Below are 18244 nucleotides of genomic sequence, written 5' to 3'. Positions count from 1 at the left end.
GTAAAAAACCCTATATAACGTACATACGCCAATGAGAGACAGTTATTCGATGGGTATATACCCTATATATAGTTCATACACCAAAAAGACACAGTGTTTCGATGGATATATATCCTATATAACGTACATACACCAATGAGACACATTTATTCGATGGGTATCAACCCTATAAATCGTTCATACACCAATGAGACACATTTATTCGATAGGTATATACCCTATAAACCGTTTATACATCAATGAGACACTTATTCAATGGGTAAAAAACCCTATATAACGTACATACGCCAATGAGAGACAGTTATTCGATGGGTATTTCGATGTGTTTATACCCTATAAAACATTCATACACCAATGAGACACAGTTATTCGATGGATATATACCCTAGAAAACGTTATACACCACTGAGACACATTTATTCGATGGGTATATGCCCTATAAAACGTTTAAACACCAATGAGACACTTATTCGATGGGTATCAACCCTCTATAACGGTCATACACCAATGAGACACATTTATTCTATAGGTATATATACCCTATATAACGGTCTTACACCAAGTAGACACAGTTATTCGATGGGTATAAACCCTAAATAAAGCAATGAGACACATTTATTTTATAGGTATAAACCCTATATACTGTTCATATATCAATGAGACACATTTATTCGATGGGTATAAACCCTATATAACGGTCATACACCACTGAGACCTATTTATTCGATGGGTATATACCCTATAAAACGTTTATACATCAATGAGACACTTATTCAATGGGTATAAAACCCTATATGACGTACATGCACCAATGAGACACAGTTATTCGACGGGTATAAACCCTACATAACGTACATACACCAATGAGACACATTTACTTGATGTGTTTATACTCTAAGCAACGTCCATATACCAATCATACACATTTATTCGATGCGTTTAAACCCTATAAAACTTTCATACACCAATAAGACAGTTTTCGATGGATATATATCCTATAAAACGGTTATTCATCAATGAGACATGGTCATTTGATGGATATATTTCCATATAAAACGTTAATACACCAATAAGACATCAACAACCCAGACCTACCGTGCACTCCACCACATACATAGCCTGTAAGAATAGAATCCCAAGAGGCAATGCAAGCAGACATCTTGGCAAAACGGCCTGATAATCCGTACTAGCCACGCAGTTGGAGTATAATGAAAGCCAAATGACACAGACCCAAATCTGTAAATAGGTATATCAGTCCGCAATATCCAGAGAGGATAGCTGGACATTAAAACACACATACCATCAATACAGTTATTATATAGGTATAAACCATATATACCAATGAGACAGTTATTCAGTGGGTATAAAGCCTATATAAGGTTGATATACCAATGAGACACAGATACTCGGGTATAAACCCGTTATAACATTCATACACCAATGAGACCTTTTCTCAACTATTTCTTCGTCTGTTGAATCCTTTCAGATTTTACCCCAACACTGTTTTGTACATATGAAGGGTGATAGCATCTTTTTTGTTTTGAAAGGGAAGCAACTCCTTACTTTCCCCATAAGGTAACTAATCCTATATCTTTTAGGACAACCTATATCAAATATACCTAGTCACCATGTACCGGTAGTTTATAGGGGCAAGATAAAATGTTCATACATCAGTGAGACAGAGTTATTTGATTGGTATAAACTCTATACACCGTTTAAACACCAATGAGTTACAGATACAGTAATTTTTTTAGCCATTTATAGCTGGTTGTTCACATTGAGCCAAGGCTCCATGTTGAAGGCCATACCTTGACCTATAATGGTTTACTTTTATAAATTGTTATTTAGATGGAAAATGGTCTCATTGGCATTTACACCACATCTTCCTAAATTTATTAGAAGGGTATAAACAATTCATATGAATAAAAAAGAGAAAACATTTTAAGCTTATGACAAAGTTCAACCTTACAATGACAGCAAACATCCTTGTTTAAAGCTTCAATTTAAATGCACATATACCATGACTTTGTCTTGTAACGGAAGTTTTCATATACTAAAATCTATATAATTGAATATGAATGAATAAGTTTATTTGCAAAAATAAATTTACATGCCATTGCAATCAAAACATATATTACATATATGACACAATAATAAATAGCAGAAAACAACATAAATGATACAATGTTAAGTAATAATTTGACATCTCGTTTTCCATGCTGAATTAAGATAATTACATAATTTCATAGTCAAGTGGTTTAACAATTATATTTTCAATTATAATATAATGAAAACATAAGTCATATATATGTTATCAATTATTGAGTTCCAAAAAAGTTTTTTTGTGATAAATTAGAGCATCATTTTTAGCTATTAAGGATTAATATTTTAATTTTATAGCCAAGAGTTTTAACAATTATATTTTCAATAATAATATAATGAAAAAATATATCAAAGATATGTTATCAATTAAGTTTTTTTGTGATAAATTAGAGCATCATTTTTAGCTATTAAGGATTAATATTTTAATTTTATAGCCAAGAGTTTTAACAATTATATTTTCAATAATAATATAATGAAAAAATATATCAAAGATATGTTATCAATTACTGAGTTCCCAAAATGTTTTGTGAGATAAATATGAAAATCATTTTTAGGATTAATATTTGCAAATAAACTAGAGGCTCTTGAGAGCCTGTGTCGCTCACCTTGGTCTATGTGCATATAATAAACGTAGGACACAGATGAATTCATGACAAATTTGTGTTTTGGTGATGTGTTTATAGATCTTACTTTACTGAACATTTTTGCTGCTGACTATATCTATAATGAACTTGTCCCAGGAGTTAACTCATTTTGTAATAATTGACAAAATTGACAAAATTTATGAAAATTGTTAAAAATTGGCAATAACTCCTTAAGGGGTCAGTTGACCATTTTGATCATTTGACTTTTTTGTAGATCTTACTTTGCTGAACATTATTGCTGTTTACAGATTATCTCCATCTATAATAATATTCAAGATAATAACCAAAAACGGAAAAATTTCCTTAAAATTACCAATTCAGGGGCAGCAACCCAACAAAGGGTTGTCCGCTTCATCTGAAAATTTCTTAGCAGATAGATCTTAATCTGATAAACAATTTTACCCCTTTTCAGATTTGCTCTACATGCTTTGGTTTCAGAAATACAAGCCAAAATCTACATTTTGCCCTATGTTCTATCTTTAGCGGGGCGGCCATCTGGTTGGTTTGCCCTGTCACCGGACACATTTTTGAAACGAGATACCCCAATGATGATTGTTTGGTTAAATTTTGCCCAGTAGTTTCAGAGGAGAAGATTTTTATTAAAGTTAATGACGACAGACTACAAGTGATGAGAAAAGCTCAATTGGCCCTTTAGGCCAGGTGAGCTAAAAAGTTGATATAAGAGATTATATATCATAAAACAAATTTAAATACATGGGTTGCCACTTTAAATATAGATTTAGTCAACAGGTTTTGCTACAAACATCTAGAGATAAACGTTTTTTGAAGATGAAAAAAATGAAAATGGATGTCACAATGATATGCAGTGATCAACATGGAATGATATAAAGTTGTCAACATGAGATGATTGACAGTGGTCAGCTGGTTTATGTCTCATGAGAACCAGTTCAGCCATAGGCTTGTTTACTTCTTCTTTTTAACATAGAACTTGTATATAAACCTAAAATTAATAAGAACAAAATGTTAAATCATTTGAATCAGTTTGAAAACTTTTTCACTATAATTCAATCTATATACCAATTTCACATTTCAACATGTATTCCTCTTGATCTACATGAATGATACTAGAAGTTTACAGGTCAACAGAATTTTCTTATATTGAAATTTCATATGAAATCAGTACTCTGTGGACCATGACAATGCCCTTTTAATGTGGTACATAACACAACTGGGAGATAACTCTGTTAAATCAGCTGAATGTTTAAATCACTATTTATTGATGTTAAATATTAAGCTTTTGAATGATCAAATTTTATGTGTGTCAAACTGCTGTAAATCTATTGAGTTTTTTCCTATAAATTGTGTGGTTCATGTTTTTTTGAATTTTTTTTTATTTTGGTCAAAGGCTCAAAGTAAACATTTTGTCAAAATTTGTAGAAATTAAACAATCCAAATCAATTTTAGCCAAGGGCTTTGGTACCACCTTAATATAATATTTCATCACCAGAAGAACTGTAAAACAAAAAGTATGGCATACTGTTCAAAGAAGAAATCATGTTTTGGCTATTTACAACAAAAACAAAATACATAATATTTGTATAACTTGTGTTTCTTCTCATTTTAGTGTTCATTTGTAGTGATCTGAGTCAGCATTATTTAATATATGTTTGTTCTTTCACTTACATCGAAATCCATATCAAGGTCTTTAACCTGTAAATTTGTGTAGTATTCAATGCTGAAATAAAAAAAATAATATTATAAGTATGCAATGTTAAATACATTGTAGATCATTGTAGCTAACACAATACAAAATACTGTTCCAATAGCCTAAGACTTATCTCTAAATGGTGTACATAAAAATAAACTTACAATCAACAAAAATATAGAAAAAACTTATAGAAATATTTTGGTAAAATTTCCATAGAAATGAAGTACTAAGTATTGAAAACACAGAATTTTATATTTGGGTAAATTAGACTGGATAAAGGGAGAGTTTTTTTAACGAGAGCTAGGTAGTTTCAATCTTTTCTGTTAAAACTCTCCTTTTTGCAGGCAATCACATCCACATGGTAAATCATCCTGCAAGCTAAAGGTTGCTGCAGTGACACCCATGCATGTATCATGAACCAACTGTCCACAAATGGTACATTCCACCCAGCCTGGGGTTATAACCTTGTGATGGCTGTCCAGAAAACAGCATAACTGAAGGGCAAAAAAGCACACAATCCTCAATACTGCTTCCATAAGGTCCCAATGAGCAGACATCTGGAACCTCATTGTAGATAGAGTTGATAGATGCAGAGCTGTATGAAGAAAATAATAAAAAAATATATTATAAAAGTATAACTAAATTCAAAAATAAAAACAAAAATGCATTTCAGTGTCCATAAATTTATTACATTTTACTTCAAAATGCTTTGTGATGTAAACTTAAATGTATTTATGTTGAATTCAAGTCAGATAATTTTTTTAAAAATTCTTTAGATAATTTGCTGAACTCCTCAGAATATGAAATATTTTTTAGTCACTCCTAAGGAATACGAAAATCAGACTTTACATCAACCTTTATAATGGAATTGCCATTCCACACACTATAAATGTATGTGTTAACAATGTGAGCGATGCTTGTAAAAAAAGAAACAAATTAAAAACATAGAAATTGTTAGCATGATATATTTTGAGTGGATATCTGCATCGTAGCGAGTACAAATAGATTTGATACTTTTCCAAAATATACAAATAAAGCAAAAAACTATGTTTGTACCTGTTATTTGTACAATAGTTAGCTGATTGCAGGATAAAGTGAGGCCTACACCTTTTATATCTTACATATGTCTTGGCTTGGTAGGCATCAAAACCAAGTGTAAAGATGATGGTCTAGCTGAGGATGTCAATGGTGGCAGGATCAGCTGCTGTACTGCTGGTATTTTTTGCAGTGCTGTTGTATTGGACATGAAAACAATGGGAAACAGCTGAAACAAAAATAACAAAGCTATAGATAATACACATAGGTAGCAAAATTAAAAACAGAATACTTGGTCTACTATTTCATGCATTGATCATCAATAAAATTCGTAAGGGTTCCACAGAACCCAGTGTCCCGCCTACTTTTGCTGTTAATCGCAGACTCAACAAAAATGAGGAAAAACATCAATAAAAATTTCCCTCTCGATACTGTCTTTTGATTGAAAGAAGCTTCCAAGTTTGATAAAAAATCCAGGATAGTTTATGAATCTAATAAATGTTTTATAAACTTTAACTGCAGACTGTATGTAATGTTAACTGGAAGAAAAACTAAGTCCATTTATAAGTAAAATACAGAAAAAGTGAAATTTTTTTTTACAAAATTTACTTCTGAATAATATCTTATGATCAGAAACAATATTTTGTCAAAGTTTGGTAGAAATCCAGGATAGTTTAAGAACATTATAAAAATTTTAAAAACTTAAACCACAGAGTGAATGTTTTGTTTCTGGCAAAAAATCTAAGTCCATTTATAAGTAAAATACGGAAAAGTGGAAATTTATTTTTACAAAATTTTCTTCTTGATTCTATCTTATGATCATAAACAAGCTTCTGTCCAAGTTTGGTACAAATCAAGGATAGTTTATGAAAGTTATTAAAATTTTAAAAACTTTAACCACAGAGTGAATGTAATGTTTCCTCGCAGAAAAACTAAGTCCATTTATAAGTAAAATACGGAAAAGTGGAAATTTATTTTCACAAAATTTTCTTCTTGATACTATCTTATGATCATAAACAAGCTTCTGTCCAAGTTTGGTACAAATCAAGGATAGTTTATGAAAGTTATTAAAATTTAAAAACTTTAACCACAGAGTGAATGTAATGTTTCCTCTCAGAAAAACTAAGTCCATTTAAAAGTAAATACGGAAAAAATAGAATTTTATTTTTACAAAATTTACTTCTGGATACTTTCTTATGATCATAAACAAGCTTCTGTCCAAGTTTGGTAGAAATTCAGTATAGTTTAAGAAAGTTATTAAAATTTCAAAAACTTTAACCACAGAGTGAATATTTGTGGACGCCGCCGACGACGACGGATTGTAGGATCGCTTAGTCTCGCTTTTTCGACTGAAGTCGAAGGCTTGACAAAAGAAGTTGACCAGTAATCATATACAGAACAGAACTATAACTATTTGTTTTAAGGAAATATGTGCATTTTTCATTCATTATTTTGTACATAAATCAGGCTGTAAGTTTTCTTGTTTGAATGGTTTTAGATTTGTCATTTTGGAGCTTTTATAGCCCATTATGCAATATGGACTGTACTTAATGTTGAAGATTAGGCTGGGACCTGTAGTTGTTAAATAAATGTGTAATTTTGTCTTTTGTGGAGAGTAATCTCATTGGAAATCATACCACATTTCCTCATTTTCATATTAATATATTTTTTAAACTTTTAAATCATAAAAATTATTTTGAGAAACTTTATACTATTCGGGTCCCTGTAGTGTATGGATATTGAATAGTCGAGACCAGCTCTTTTCTGCATCCATACTCTACTTCCTCTGCTGTCGAGGCTGCAATCACCTGCTGCAGGGTAGATTTAACCCACAGGTCAGTTTTCTCTTTGAATTCTTCTACAATCTTAGAGAAATATTACAATAATACCATAAGAATAAATATACCTTTCTACAGGCAAAAAAAAAAAAATTAATATTGCCAAGCATAGATAACCCCTTAATGGTAATCTGTGATTTACATAATTTTTTTATGCATATCCTTTTGGTTTACATTTGTATACTTATGTGCTACTCTTTTATCATACTACATTATAGTGAAATTGATTGAAGCACCAGATTGTGATCATATGAATGGATTGTAAATTGCAATTATAAATATTTTTAAATAAACAGGTCTTAATGTTGAATTTTATACTTGCTTTATATGATTTAACAATTTAAGAGAACTGTTCAGCAAACAAATGTTTCCAGTCATAAGATTTATGAAGGAGCAACAAACAATTCTATTTTCTATCTGTAATAGAAGGGTATAAAATAAAGGAAAATACAAAAAACATATATTGTATTCTTACATATTTTGGAAATGGTACCATATTATCCACCATTTTCAACACTTCAGCCAGCTTCAGTACCACAGCCGTATCTTCATTTCTATAGAGGATAATGGACACTGCATTATAAATGCAACTTTCATTTGCTGTGAACTGGTAAGCTGTTCATTCCCCTATGGAAAGTGGTATACAGTCTTTATACCTAAAAAAAAAAAAAGACATCTCTAATAATACCCGATTTCCAAAGAATATTAACTATAAACAAAGCAAAATAAACAAGGATGTAGTTCTATCTTAATGCATGATTTAATGTAGGCTATGAAAAATTATTTTAAAATCTGCAGTTACATGCATGTTATCAACTCAAATTATATACCTACTAGATGAAGGGATGGATGGACAGACGAACAAACGAACAGACGGATGGAAGGACGCACAGACCAGAAAACATAATGCCCCTCTACTATCGTAGGTGGGACATAAAAACATTTCAGACATATTTCCTTTAATATATTTGTAATTTATTATGTCATCCTGAACATGCATGAAATATTCACCACTGGATGTTTAGCAACAAATTTTCAATCAATCAATCATTTGTTTTGTGTTAATGGTATTTTTTTTGCATGTACCCAACATTTATGTTTTAAATGGCCAATTTACAGCTTCTTTTTTCTGTACAGATATCTCCTGTTGCTGTAACAGTTAAAGACTTCTTTAAAAATAATTTGACAGTTCATTAGATTTTCTGTATCATGTTGTTAACCAAGCTTTAAACAATAAGTTTGCTCTGAGTAAAGTTATCAATTATTAAATAAACTTATTCTAAAAGGATAAAAATTTAACACTTAAGGAGGCTCGCGGGTACAAAAATTTATACGTGAAAAGGATATTCATTATAATGTCTTATTATTGTCATTTGATGAACTTTGGTCAACCATATTCAAAATTGTATGTGAGCAAATCAGTATGTTTTAACACGTTGTGTGTCATATAGCGTAACAACAATTCAGATCAAAATTTTAAATTGTCGTTTGGTACCCACTACTTACATTTAAGATGACATTAGGAAACCAATCTGTTTAGAAATACTCCTTTATTGTGATACAATATATACCTTCAGAATAAACATTCGGCTATATGATGAGGTAACAGCTTCACAACATCATCTTAGGGTATTACCAAATTCCCTTCAAGATCATGATCTATCCGTCCATCTAACTGTAAACCCCCCAAAAAAGAAACTAAATTAAAGTATGACCAGGTTAACTTTAAAGATAATCAAAGGGTCGTCATCACGAAATTTCTATGAAATTGGGTTTGAATTATTAAACTATGATCTCATCTGAAATATTCTATAAAACCGATCACGTTTCGCTAAGAAATGTTACGACTGTATTTGGTTAAGAGAAAAAATAAACATTTGTCTTTCTCATTACAAATTTTATTTATTACACTATTAGTTATAACTTTATGATATGGTACAAAATTTAATAAAAAAAAATTGATTAGGTTTGGCCCCAGATGACTTTTAAAATATCTATTTCATTGAAAAAGCTCCAAATAATCTCCCTTTGATGCAAAAATGCATTTTTTGGCAATAAAACTGAAATTTCTTTTTTAACTCATCGGTGACCTATATTTTTTATTATTGTTTTCAAATAAGCTGTACACAAACCAAATAATTTAAAAATTTAAGCGATTTATGTAATTAAGTTCTTTTTTTATTTCGATATTACCTCTATTTCTCCTATTAGTACAACAGAAAAAAAGGACAAATCCAGTGTAATTCATTGGTTGTCTTCTGATATTATATTTGTATATTGTTTTGTACAGGAATTTTATGTTTATCATTTGTAATTTCAGGGACTGTCATGGCTGGATAAGTGTAATGGGTTTTGCTCATTGTTGGAGATAGAAAAGTGAACTGTTGTTAACTACTATATCATTTGGTCTCTTTGAAATACATACAATGAATAACTTTAATTATTTATGAAAAAATAAAAGTTCCTTAACCTAGACAGACATAAAAAAACAACCTGTATTGAATTATCTTCATATCGAACATGTGTTTACCCCTCTGGTTCTTGCCCTTTCTCCTGTCCTGTCTTGAAAAATTATGCCCCCTTGTTCTTCATCCGTCTCCTGCATTTCCTTGTCCCCTTCTCATATTTTCTAAGGCTCTATTGGATCATGGTTGACAGTTTCTACACATTCTTCTTCAGTACCATTTATATACTAAAAGATATTCAATAGCAATTTGCATTACGACTGATTGATGTGACTACAAAAGTTGATGGTGTAAAAGATAAGTAAAATAATGAGTATTATTTGTAACACTGTCTATCAAAAGATTATGCCCATGGAATAGACCAATTCTAAAAGAACAATTAAACCCAAAGAGCCTGTATCTTAAAAAGAAATATGTAAATATCAGAAATATAGGCAAAACATTACAAAGGATTAAATACCAAAGGGAAAAGATATGGGTCATTATGCTGATGTTTTCTAAGCCAAAGGCTTTCAATCCTAGAATGTATATAAACTGCAACCAAGTGCAAAAAATGTCATGAAAACAGGCAAGCCAATAAGCTGCATCATATCCCCCTTTATCGAGGTTAAATAGAAAGTTATAACATCCTATCAGTAAGTCATGTAAGTTATAATGGTAAACCATTAAAAATGTGCTATTTAAAAATGTTTTCAAGTTACAAGGATATAACAATGAAAACCATACATTATTAATATTAAAAAAAAGAAAATACATAAAAATAAATTGTGTCATACTAGATAGAGAAGTGATTGGTTTAGCTGATTTGGATATCGGAGTTCTCATGATGCCAACATGCAAATCATAGACGTTAGTTTCCAGCACAGAAGAGTATGGTATTGATACAATATTATTGTCTGCAGCCTGATCTGGAGTTTTGTCTGCCTCTGAAAAACAAGCACTGTATCAGTATCATAAAACTATGGTTTAACAGCTCTAATTACAATATGCCACTTGGTTTTCCCTTCAACTAAAAAGACTCATTTCACTAACCATAAATATTAATACATCTATTTTTCTATATTTGAGATATTGCAACATGTACCCATGTGTACATTATGCAGTAAAATCAAGCTAATTGCTTAAAATGGGTCCAGTAGTTGAACAGTGAAACATAACTTATGTGGAAGAATAAAAATGTGAAGCAGAACAAAAGGAAAAAAATATGCATGAAGAAGGATATGTAATATAAACATATTAGTTGGTTTTCTCGTTTGAATTGTTTTACATTGTCATATCGGGGCCTTTTATAGCTGACTATGCGGGTATGGGCTTTGCTCATTGTTGAAGGCCGTACAGTGACCTATAATTGTTAATGTCTGTGTCATTTTGGTCTTTTGTGGATAGTTGTCTAATTGGCAATCATACCACATCTTCTTTTTTATATATTCTGTAGGTTTACCATTAAACTGCATGCCAAGAAGTATATCTTTGTACGTCTTTGTTACATGCTAATTTTGAACCAACATAAACTTCATCTGTACTGAACCTGAATATAATACAAAAAACATATATATCTTTTCAATATATCAACATTTGCTGTTTAAATCTATCTCAGTTTAATAAGTTAATACTCGAAAAGCAAAGAAACTCTTTTAAAAGTACAAATGTATTAAAATGTAAAATTTAAAAAAAAGAAAGTTGAATTTATAAATAGCACAGGTCTACTGAAATTATTACATTTAAAAATTGACCATATATATGTCTATTTCATTTATCATATTTTAACTCTAAAATAGATCTTTCTAACAAGCGGATGTTTGTTTGTCTTTCATGAGATTTTTGCAGAGAAACTCTTAATTGGAGACCCTTCAATAATCTATCAATATTTTTTCAGGGTTGGTTACTTTTACTATGGTTAATAAGTCCATTAAATGTAATAATACATGTGGTAATATTTGTTTAAGACATGGCATGATAAAAGTTAATCAGAGAAAAAATGTCTCAAATGTATGATTACAGATACATACCAGTTGATACAACATGCACAATGGCATTATTAACAACAGCCATACAAATAATAGCATATTCTGGATATTCATCTTTGAAATTCTCCACCTAAAAGTATAACATACTAAATTCAAGTAATCAAGAGCGATACTAAGGAAAATTATATAAGAAAAAAACACTTTTTACATTTATAAAAAACAAGAATGTGTCCCCAGTACACGGATGCCCCTGGGCACTATCATTTACTATGTTCAGCGGAGCGTGAAAATGGGGGATAATCTCTTACTTGGCATTAAAATTAGAAAGATCATATCAAATGGAACATGCATACTAAGTTTCAAGTTGATTGGACTTCAGCTTCATTAAAAACTACCTCTACCAAAAACTTTAACCTGAAGTGGGACAGATAGACGAATGGACAAACGAACAGACGGATGCACAGACCAGAAAACATAATGCCCATAAATGGGGCATAAAAATAATATTTGAATAACTGTAAAATACCTGTAATAAGTTATTTTGAATTTTGAAAGCATTTAAAATAAATTTAAACAGTGATCAATATTCCATATAAAATACACTATGAATATACTACATGTACTAAGTAGCATAATGTAGGATAACTAGAGACAACTTTAATTTTTTAAATATATAATCTCTAACTCAACAGATTTTTCTCTCTCTCATACTATAACCATCACCATGATTTATCTACTACTCATGTGATCTTCTATATTGATACTGTTTATCTATTATTTCCATTTTATGAAAAATAATATGTAAATAAATATGCACAAATTAAAGTTTACACACATATAGGACTAAAACATTTTAATTGGCTTGACTGACTATGTAAAGTTACTAAATTTAAGTCAAAATAGAATCTTAAAGAACTAAATACACAAAACATTACAGTTTTCTTTTCAACACTTGGGAAATTGACATCTCTGAAATCTTTACAGAATTAGAAAAATGATGCAGCTTGTATAATTATTTTCAGACTGGAATAAAAGTAAAATGATATTATAACATATATAGCATGTTAAATATATATGAATACATATATATATCAAACAGGTAAAGACTTGCTTATTACATATCATAAATTGAAGTGTACTGTATCATAATTATAGTATCCTTTGTAAGAACTATTGTTAGCTATCATTCAAATAATTGATATAATTTTTTATTTTTTACAGTCTACTACATGTTTTACATCATTATTTTTTTTAATGTAAAACAATTCCTTTACCAATTACCAATTTGATTCTGTAACTACACACTTTTTAAACAAATAACTTCCCTTGGTCAATCGTAATCTGGTATTTGACCACTCAGCTTAAGTTGAAAGTGATATATTAACGTTTTAACAAATTTAAAATCTATAAAAAGTATTTAGCTTAACACAGAGTTAAATGTTTTTAAATGAATCGAAAAACTTAATGGTTACCCACAAAATGCACAGATATGTTTGCTTTTTCTACTAGATCTCCATTGCCATTAAACATTAATATACTCCTAAGGGAGGCAACCAAAAAAGTAGTCTCTAATTACAGGAATTGGAAAACAGACTAATGGTCCATGGTCTTGTTTCTTTGTGGTATAAGAGTCTATGAAGTGTTATTTACAGATTTATAGGTCCATGGTCTCATGTGTAATATGTATTAATGAGACCATAGCATGTTATTTACTGTCTATTTGGTCCTTAGTCTCATGTTTCTTTGTGGTTTAAAAGTCCGAGATATGTTTAGGTCCAAGGTCTCACGTGTAATATGCATTAATGAGACCATGGCATGCCATTTACAGTTTTGTGTGGTCCAGGATCTTATGTTTATTTGTGGTTTAAATGATATGCTTATGACAGATATATAGCATGTACATGAATAGGTCCTTGGTCTCATGTGTAATATGCGTAATATGAGACCATGGCATGTTTTTGAGTCTAATTGGTCCAGGGTCTATCTTTATTGTGGTATAAGAGTCCATGATGTGTTAATAACATGAATTATGTCTATGGTGTCATGTGTTAATAGATGTGTTAATTATAAGTCCATGGTCTCATGGGTTATATGTATAAAAGAGATTATGGTGTGTCTAATTGATCCATGGTCTTCTGTTTCATTGTAGTTTAAGAGCCCATGATGTGTTGATAATAGCTACATAGGTCTTCTGTTTTATTATGGTCCATGATGTGTTAATAACATAAATTGTATGTATAGGTCCTTGGTGGCATGTTTAATGTGTATAAAAGAAACCATGACATGACAATTCATTGATGACTAAGTTTGTATCTGTATGCAATTACCTTACTAGGAAATAAGTTTCTCAGAATTTAATTATAAATTAAAGTGTAACAATGCAGCCAAGAATTTTATTTAATTTATATAAATTTAGCAAGTATTCTGTATTTAATTTTAATGGATATAAAATATATATATCTCGTTCATTAATGTATCATATACATATCATACATGAAAATAGGGCGAACGGACTATCACATGCTTTTATTTTGACTTAGTTACGCTATCAGCATCCCCCTTTTTAAGAAGTACAAAATAAGACGTAAAACAGTAATTATTATTTCATTGCAAATAACTCGAGTACTGCGGTATTGTAACGATAATATAGAATTACTTTAAAAGTTAAAAAGTAAAAACTTTTAAAGGGGCATTAGCTGTCAAATTCATGGTCACCGATTTGACTCAAATTCTCATATTTGATTTATAACTATGTAAAACATTTATCCAAACTATCAAAAGTCTAAAATAAACAGTTAACAGAGCATGGGGTAGATAATATTTAGATTCGTTTCGTGTGTATTTTAGTCCAGACGCCATCTAATTAACTATCGATTTGACCTAATATGACCATATAAGCGATGTAAACATAAATAAAGATATGAAAAGATTAAAACAACACGTGCAATTAGATTTTTATAGGTGTGTTTGATTTTATTTTATAGATTAAAAATAGATGGTTCTCATTGCTTTTAACCGTATATGAATGATTTTATGTGCATCGAATTAATAATCAAATGATTTACCGTAGTTTCACTTTTATTGTTGACATTCTTTTTCTTTAAATAACCAGTACACGTACAATGCATTAGTTGTCAATCTCTAGCATGGGGTTAAATTGAAGTTCACATGAATACGGATTAAAAAGAGGTCGACTCATTCACTTGCAAGTGAATTACTAATTATCAATGTTTCTTAGCGTAATTTGACAAAATTTAACCTTTTTGGCTGCAAAAAGCAAATTGTTATTTCACTATTTCACTTTCATTATTGATTGAACCAAAAAAATCAAACTTTAGATTTTTTATATATCTCGTAGCTAGTGCCCCTTTAATTTCCTGCAAAGAAATATTGTATCGTAGTTCCAAATTCATTTTGTAGTTTACAATCAAATTGAAATATCCGCATTTCCGGTTTCTATTTAAACTCGAAAGATGCATGTTGCATAGCATGGATTTGCTAGATAAAGTAATTAAAAACCTTTTCATTTGACAACGTTTGCTTTACAAATCTTTTTAACCTTTTACATAACCGGACCCTTTTACCCGTACTACTCGTTTTGTCGTTGCTGCAAACCAGCCATACCGGTAATGGGTTCATGACTTCTGAATTTGAGTGTCCGTAAAAAATAAGCTCCACATGATTTTTAACAATTACCGAAAGTAGCAAGAAAACTACATGGGGACCTTCGTGATAGCTATTGGTCATGCTCGACTAAGGTAAATGGAGGGGGCATGAGGGCTTGGCCTTTGAAGGGTTACAAACGGCAATTATTGAAAAAATATATACATGTACTTCTATATATAGTATTTATAATGAAAATTCAAATAAATATAATTTAAATAAGCAATGAATTAGCATGTTCACCTATCCTTATATGGAGGGATGAAATACTTTCGATCGCGTTACACTGTACGGTGTAGATACATTTTATGATTGTGAAAGTTCCTCCATCGTTCAATTTTCATCCATGGAGATCTCTGTATCAGGGAGAAGAAACTCCGTGCAATGAACCTAGGGCAAACGATCCCGATACCTGGTTGGATACCCCTCCCCCATAATATTTCATTGAATTTAGTTCCGCATTTGAAGGCCTTTGAATAATTTAAATAAGAAGACATTTAAATTTAAAGACATTTGAAGGAGTATAATGACATCATGTAAGTCACCTAATTTCTAAGATATTATTAGTGAAACAGATGACAAGAATATTCTTTCGGTAGCAATCAAAATAATTTGACGATTTTCGACCAGGACGACAGGAGTCGGTCCCCCGAAGGCTGGATCCTTCGATGCACCGCAACTTCATTTAATTTCAAGTGTTATTTGACAAAAAAGAGTATGTTTTACATGAATGGGTAAAAAGAAGTATTACCAATACCAGACAGATAGGTTGTATTGCATGCATTAAGCTACAAAATAGTTTTTGTTGTTCTCTGTTACCGCCATCGGGTCGCCATAGTACACTTTCTATGCCTTCACATAGGAGATCAATGCTTCATACAGAGGCTACTCGTCATACATTTATAAGACACACCCCCAACGAATCAAACCAACGCTTATAAAGTAAATAATAATCTGATTGGTTCCAACGTTTTGGAACATGAACACCCTCTTAAGTGCTCTCTTTACCGGTAAGTACACACAAATTGCTGGTACGGATAGCGTATACACAGTATAAATTATATATATAATTGCAGTTGACTTTGCATATTCTTAAAGAGGTCAGTTAAGTATTTTATAAATTTTAGTTGATGTAAAAGTAAAAAAGATGCGTATTCAAGCCTTTGTCGAATTTTAACATGATTAATGTAGCAAAACTATTTACAAATTAATATACATGCACACTTTTATAACATGTATAATAGATCGAGACTCTGCTATGGTTTAATTAAACGTATCGTTAGATTTTTTTTAATTTCAAAGAGCACAAAACGTTTTGTAAATAAATGCATTATATATTCAATTTAAAATTTAACTATCCCTAAAATTCATTAAAGAGGGGGCGGAAGGAAGGGGCGAACACCATAGAGCTCAAAATATTTGGTAAACTGGGAGTCAAGGAAACAGTAGTCATATTTCAAAAGATTTTATATTCTTGTAATTCACTCCAAAGTCTTCTTTTTAATTTATCGAGTTTGACTTTCTTACTGTATGTCTGCTGTGAAAACTACCCCGCCAATCGAGCCGCCAATGTTTGAATTCAATTTAAGTTTTGCCAGATGGGGACAGTTTGTTTACGAGGTACATGTATATAATGAAGGGTGTATATTGCTGTTTTATTTCTTATTTAAAGCAAACTAGCGGTTAAAATTTATTTACACAGTCCATCTGTTTTATTACGGATCCTTCTTTTTTATAAATTGTAGCACATAGAAAAATAATTTGTAATTATACATTTTCCCCTTTTGCTTTCCCTTTCGATTTCTTTGGGTATATTTTTTTTTAAGTTGTTAAGCTTGCCATTTGATTTATGTATAAATAGCGGACTTAATTATTAGGACATAATCAGTATCATAGGGATTTTCTTCGGAATTGCTTCGTCCAAAACTCCAGCAAACCTATCTCACCATTCCTGAAAACAGATGAAAGGACTATTGTCCAACCACTCTGTCATTTAAAGTTACATATTATAATACTATTAACATGCTTGGAAAATCCATCTTATTTCAACACAAATATAATTTGCAAAAACACCATGTGAGTTATAATTTATGAAGCTATTCGGAAGTTTTAGTTTAAATGATGTCAACCATAAAAATGTTTATTTTATTTTTTCGTTTCAATACATTTAAAGTACAATGATACATTTAAAAAAGTAATTCAAAACCTCAATTTTTGAAGGTCAAGCTTTTATATTGGATTTCATGCTAACATTTGACGTAAACACAAATTGAAGCCATGGCAGATACAAAATCAAAGGTAGGTGTTTCAAATTAATCTATAGATTGATATATATTATCAGTATTATACTTTACATTGCGCCATCGAGATGATTTAGAGCCTGCCATGTTGTATTGATGCTTTACTGTTTCATTGACGTATATTATTTACAATCATTACGCTCTACCGCGAATATACTATATTATCACAGCTTTAGTTCTTTCAAGGAATTGTATAAAATATACAATTCCTTGGTACTTTATTTCGACCCATGAATGTGCGAGTAAACAGTTATTATTATAGTATAGGCTATATACTGATAAGCGTTGGTACTTTCGACCCATGAATGTGCGAGTAAACAGTTATTATTATAGTATATGCTATATACTGATAAGCTTTGGTACTTTCGACCCATGAATGTGTATAGACAAACAGAAGCATGTACATGTACAGTAATCACGAAGTGCGACATTTAACCTGAGGATTTAACTGCATTCAATTATTGTATAATAAACTAAATTTATTTATTCATTGTTATTTCATATCGGTTCAAAATAAGCTTCTCTTATTGGATAAAAAGGGACCATATGCCATTCATTGT

General features: G+C 30.7%; 2 protein-coding genes across 9 annotated transcripts in view; one reads left to right on the top strand and one right to left on the bottom strand.

Annotated features, from left to right (window-relative positions):
- Positions 1 to 3306: 3306 nt before the first annotated feature.
- On the bottom strand, positions 3307 to 16284 carry LOC139484843 (uncharacterized). 6 transcript variants are annotated; one of them, XR_011655165.1, is made up of 11 exons: positions 16177 to 16284; positions 11764 to 11851; positions 11196 to 11282; positions 10531 to 10680; positions 9820 to 9981; positions 8861 to 8964; positions 7765 to 7945; positions 7164 to 7316; positions 5473 to 5680; positions 4392 to 5011; positions 3307 to 3708 (listed from the first exon to the last, which is right to left on the bottom strand). XR_011655165.1 is itself a non-coding variant. In XM_071268840.1 (11 exons), the coding sequence occupies exons 7-11, from the start codon at positions 7795 to 7797 to the stop codon at positions 3685 to 3687; spliced, it is 405 nt and encodes a 134-aa protein (XP_071124941.1). In that variant the 5' UTR covers positions 7798 to 7945; positions 8861 to 8964; positions 9820 to 9981; positions 10531 to 10680; positions 11196 to 11282; positions 11764 to 11851; positions 16177 to 16284; the 3' UTR covers positions 3307 to 3684. The 6 variants fall into 6 exon arrangements, 1 of the variants encoding a protein (XP_071124941.1); XR_011655161.1 differs by having other exon boundaries at positions 5538 to 5680; XM_071268840.1 differs by having other exon boundaries at positions 4392 to 4443; positions 5538 to 5680.
- A 106-nt stretch (positions 16285 to 16390) lies between these two features.
- The window catches only part of LOC139484842 (alcohol dehydrogenase class-3 chain L-like), a 32686-nt gene continuing 30832 nt past the window's right edge, over positions 16391 to 18244 (top strand). The window contains exons 1-2 of one of the 3 annotated variants that reach the window (XM_071268837.1): positions 16391 to 16484; positions 17605 to 17682. In XM_071268837.1, the coding sequence (XP_071124938.1) occupies positions 17662 to 17682 (21 nt within the window). In that variant the 5' untranslated portion in view covers positions 16391 to 16484; positions 17605 to 17661. Of the gene's footprint in view, positions 16485 to 17439; positions 17461 to 17540; positions 17683 to 18244 lie in introns of those variants that run through there. The other 2 variants (XM_071268839.1, XM_071268838.1) reach the window with 2 other exon arrangements.

The sequence above is a fragment of the Mytilus edulis genome, chromosome 8, assembly GCF_963676685.1.
Source record: "Mytilus edulis chromosome 8, xbMytEdul2.2, whole genome shotgun sequence".
In the NCBI taxonomy this organism is placed as follows: domain Eukaryota; kingdom Metazoa; phylum Mollusca; class Bivalvia; order Mytilida; family Mytilidae; genus Mytilus; species Mytilus edulis.
This window is presented reverse-complemented; position numbering and strand designations above follow the sequence as displayed.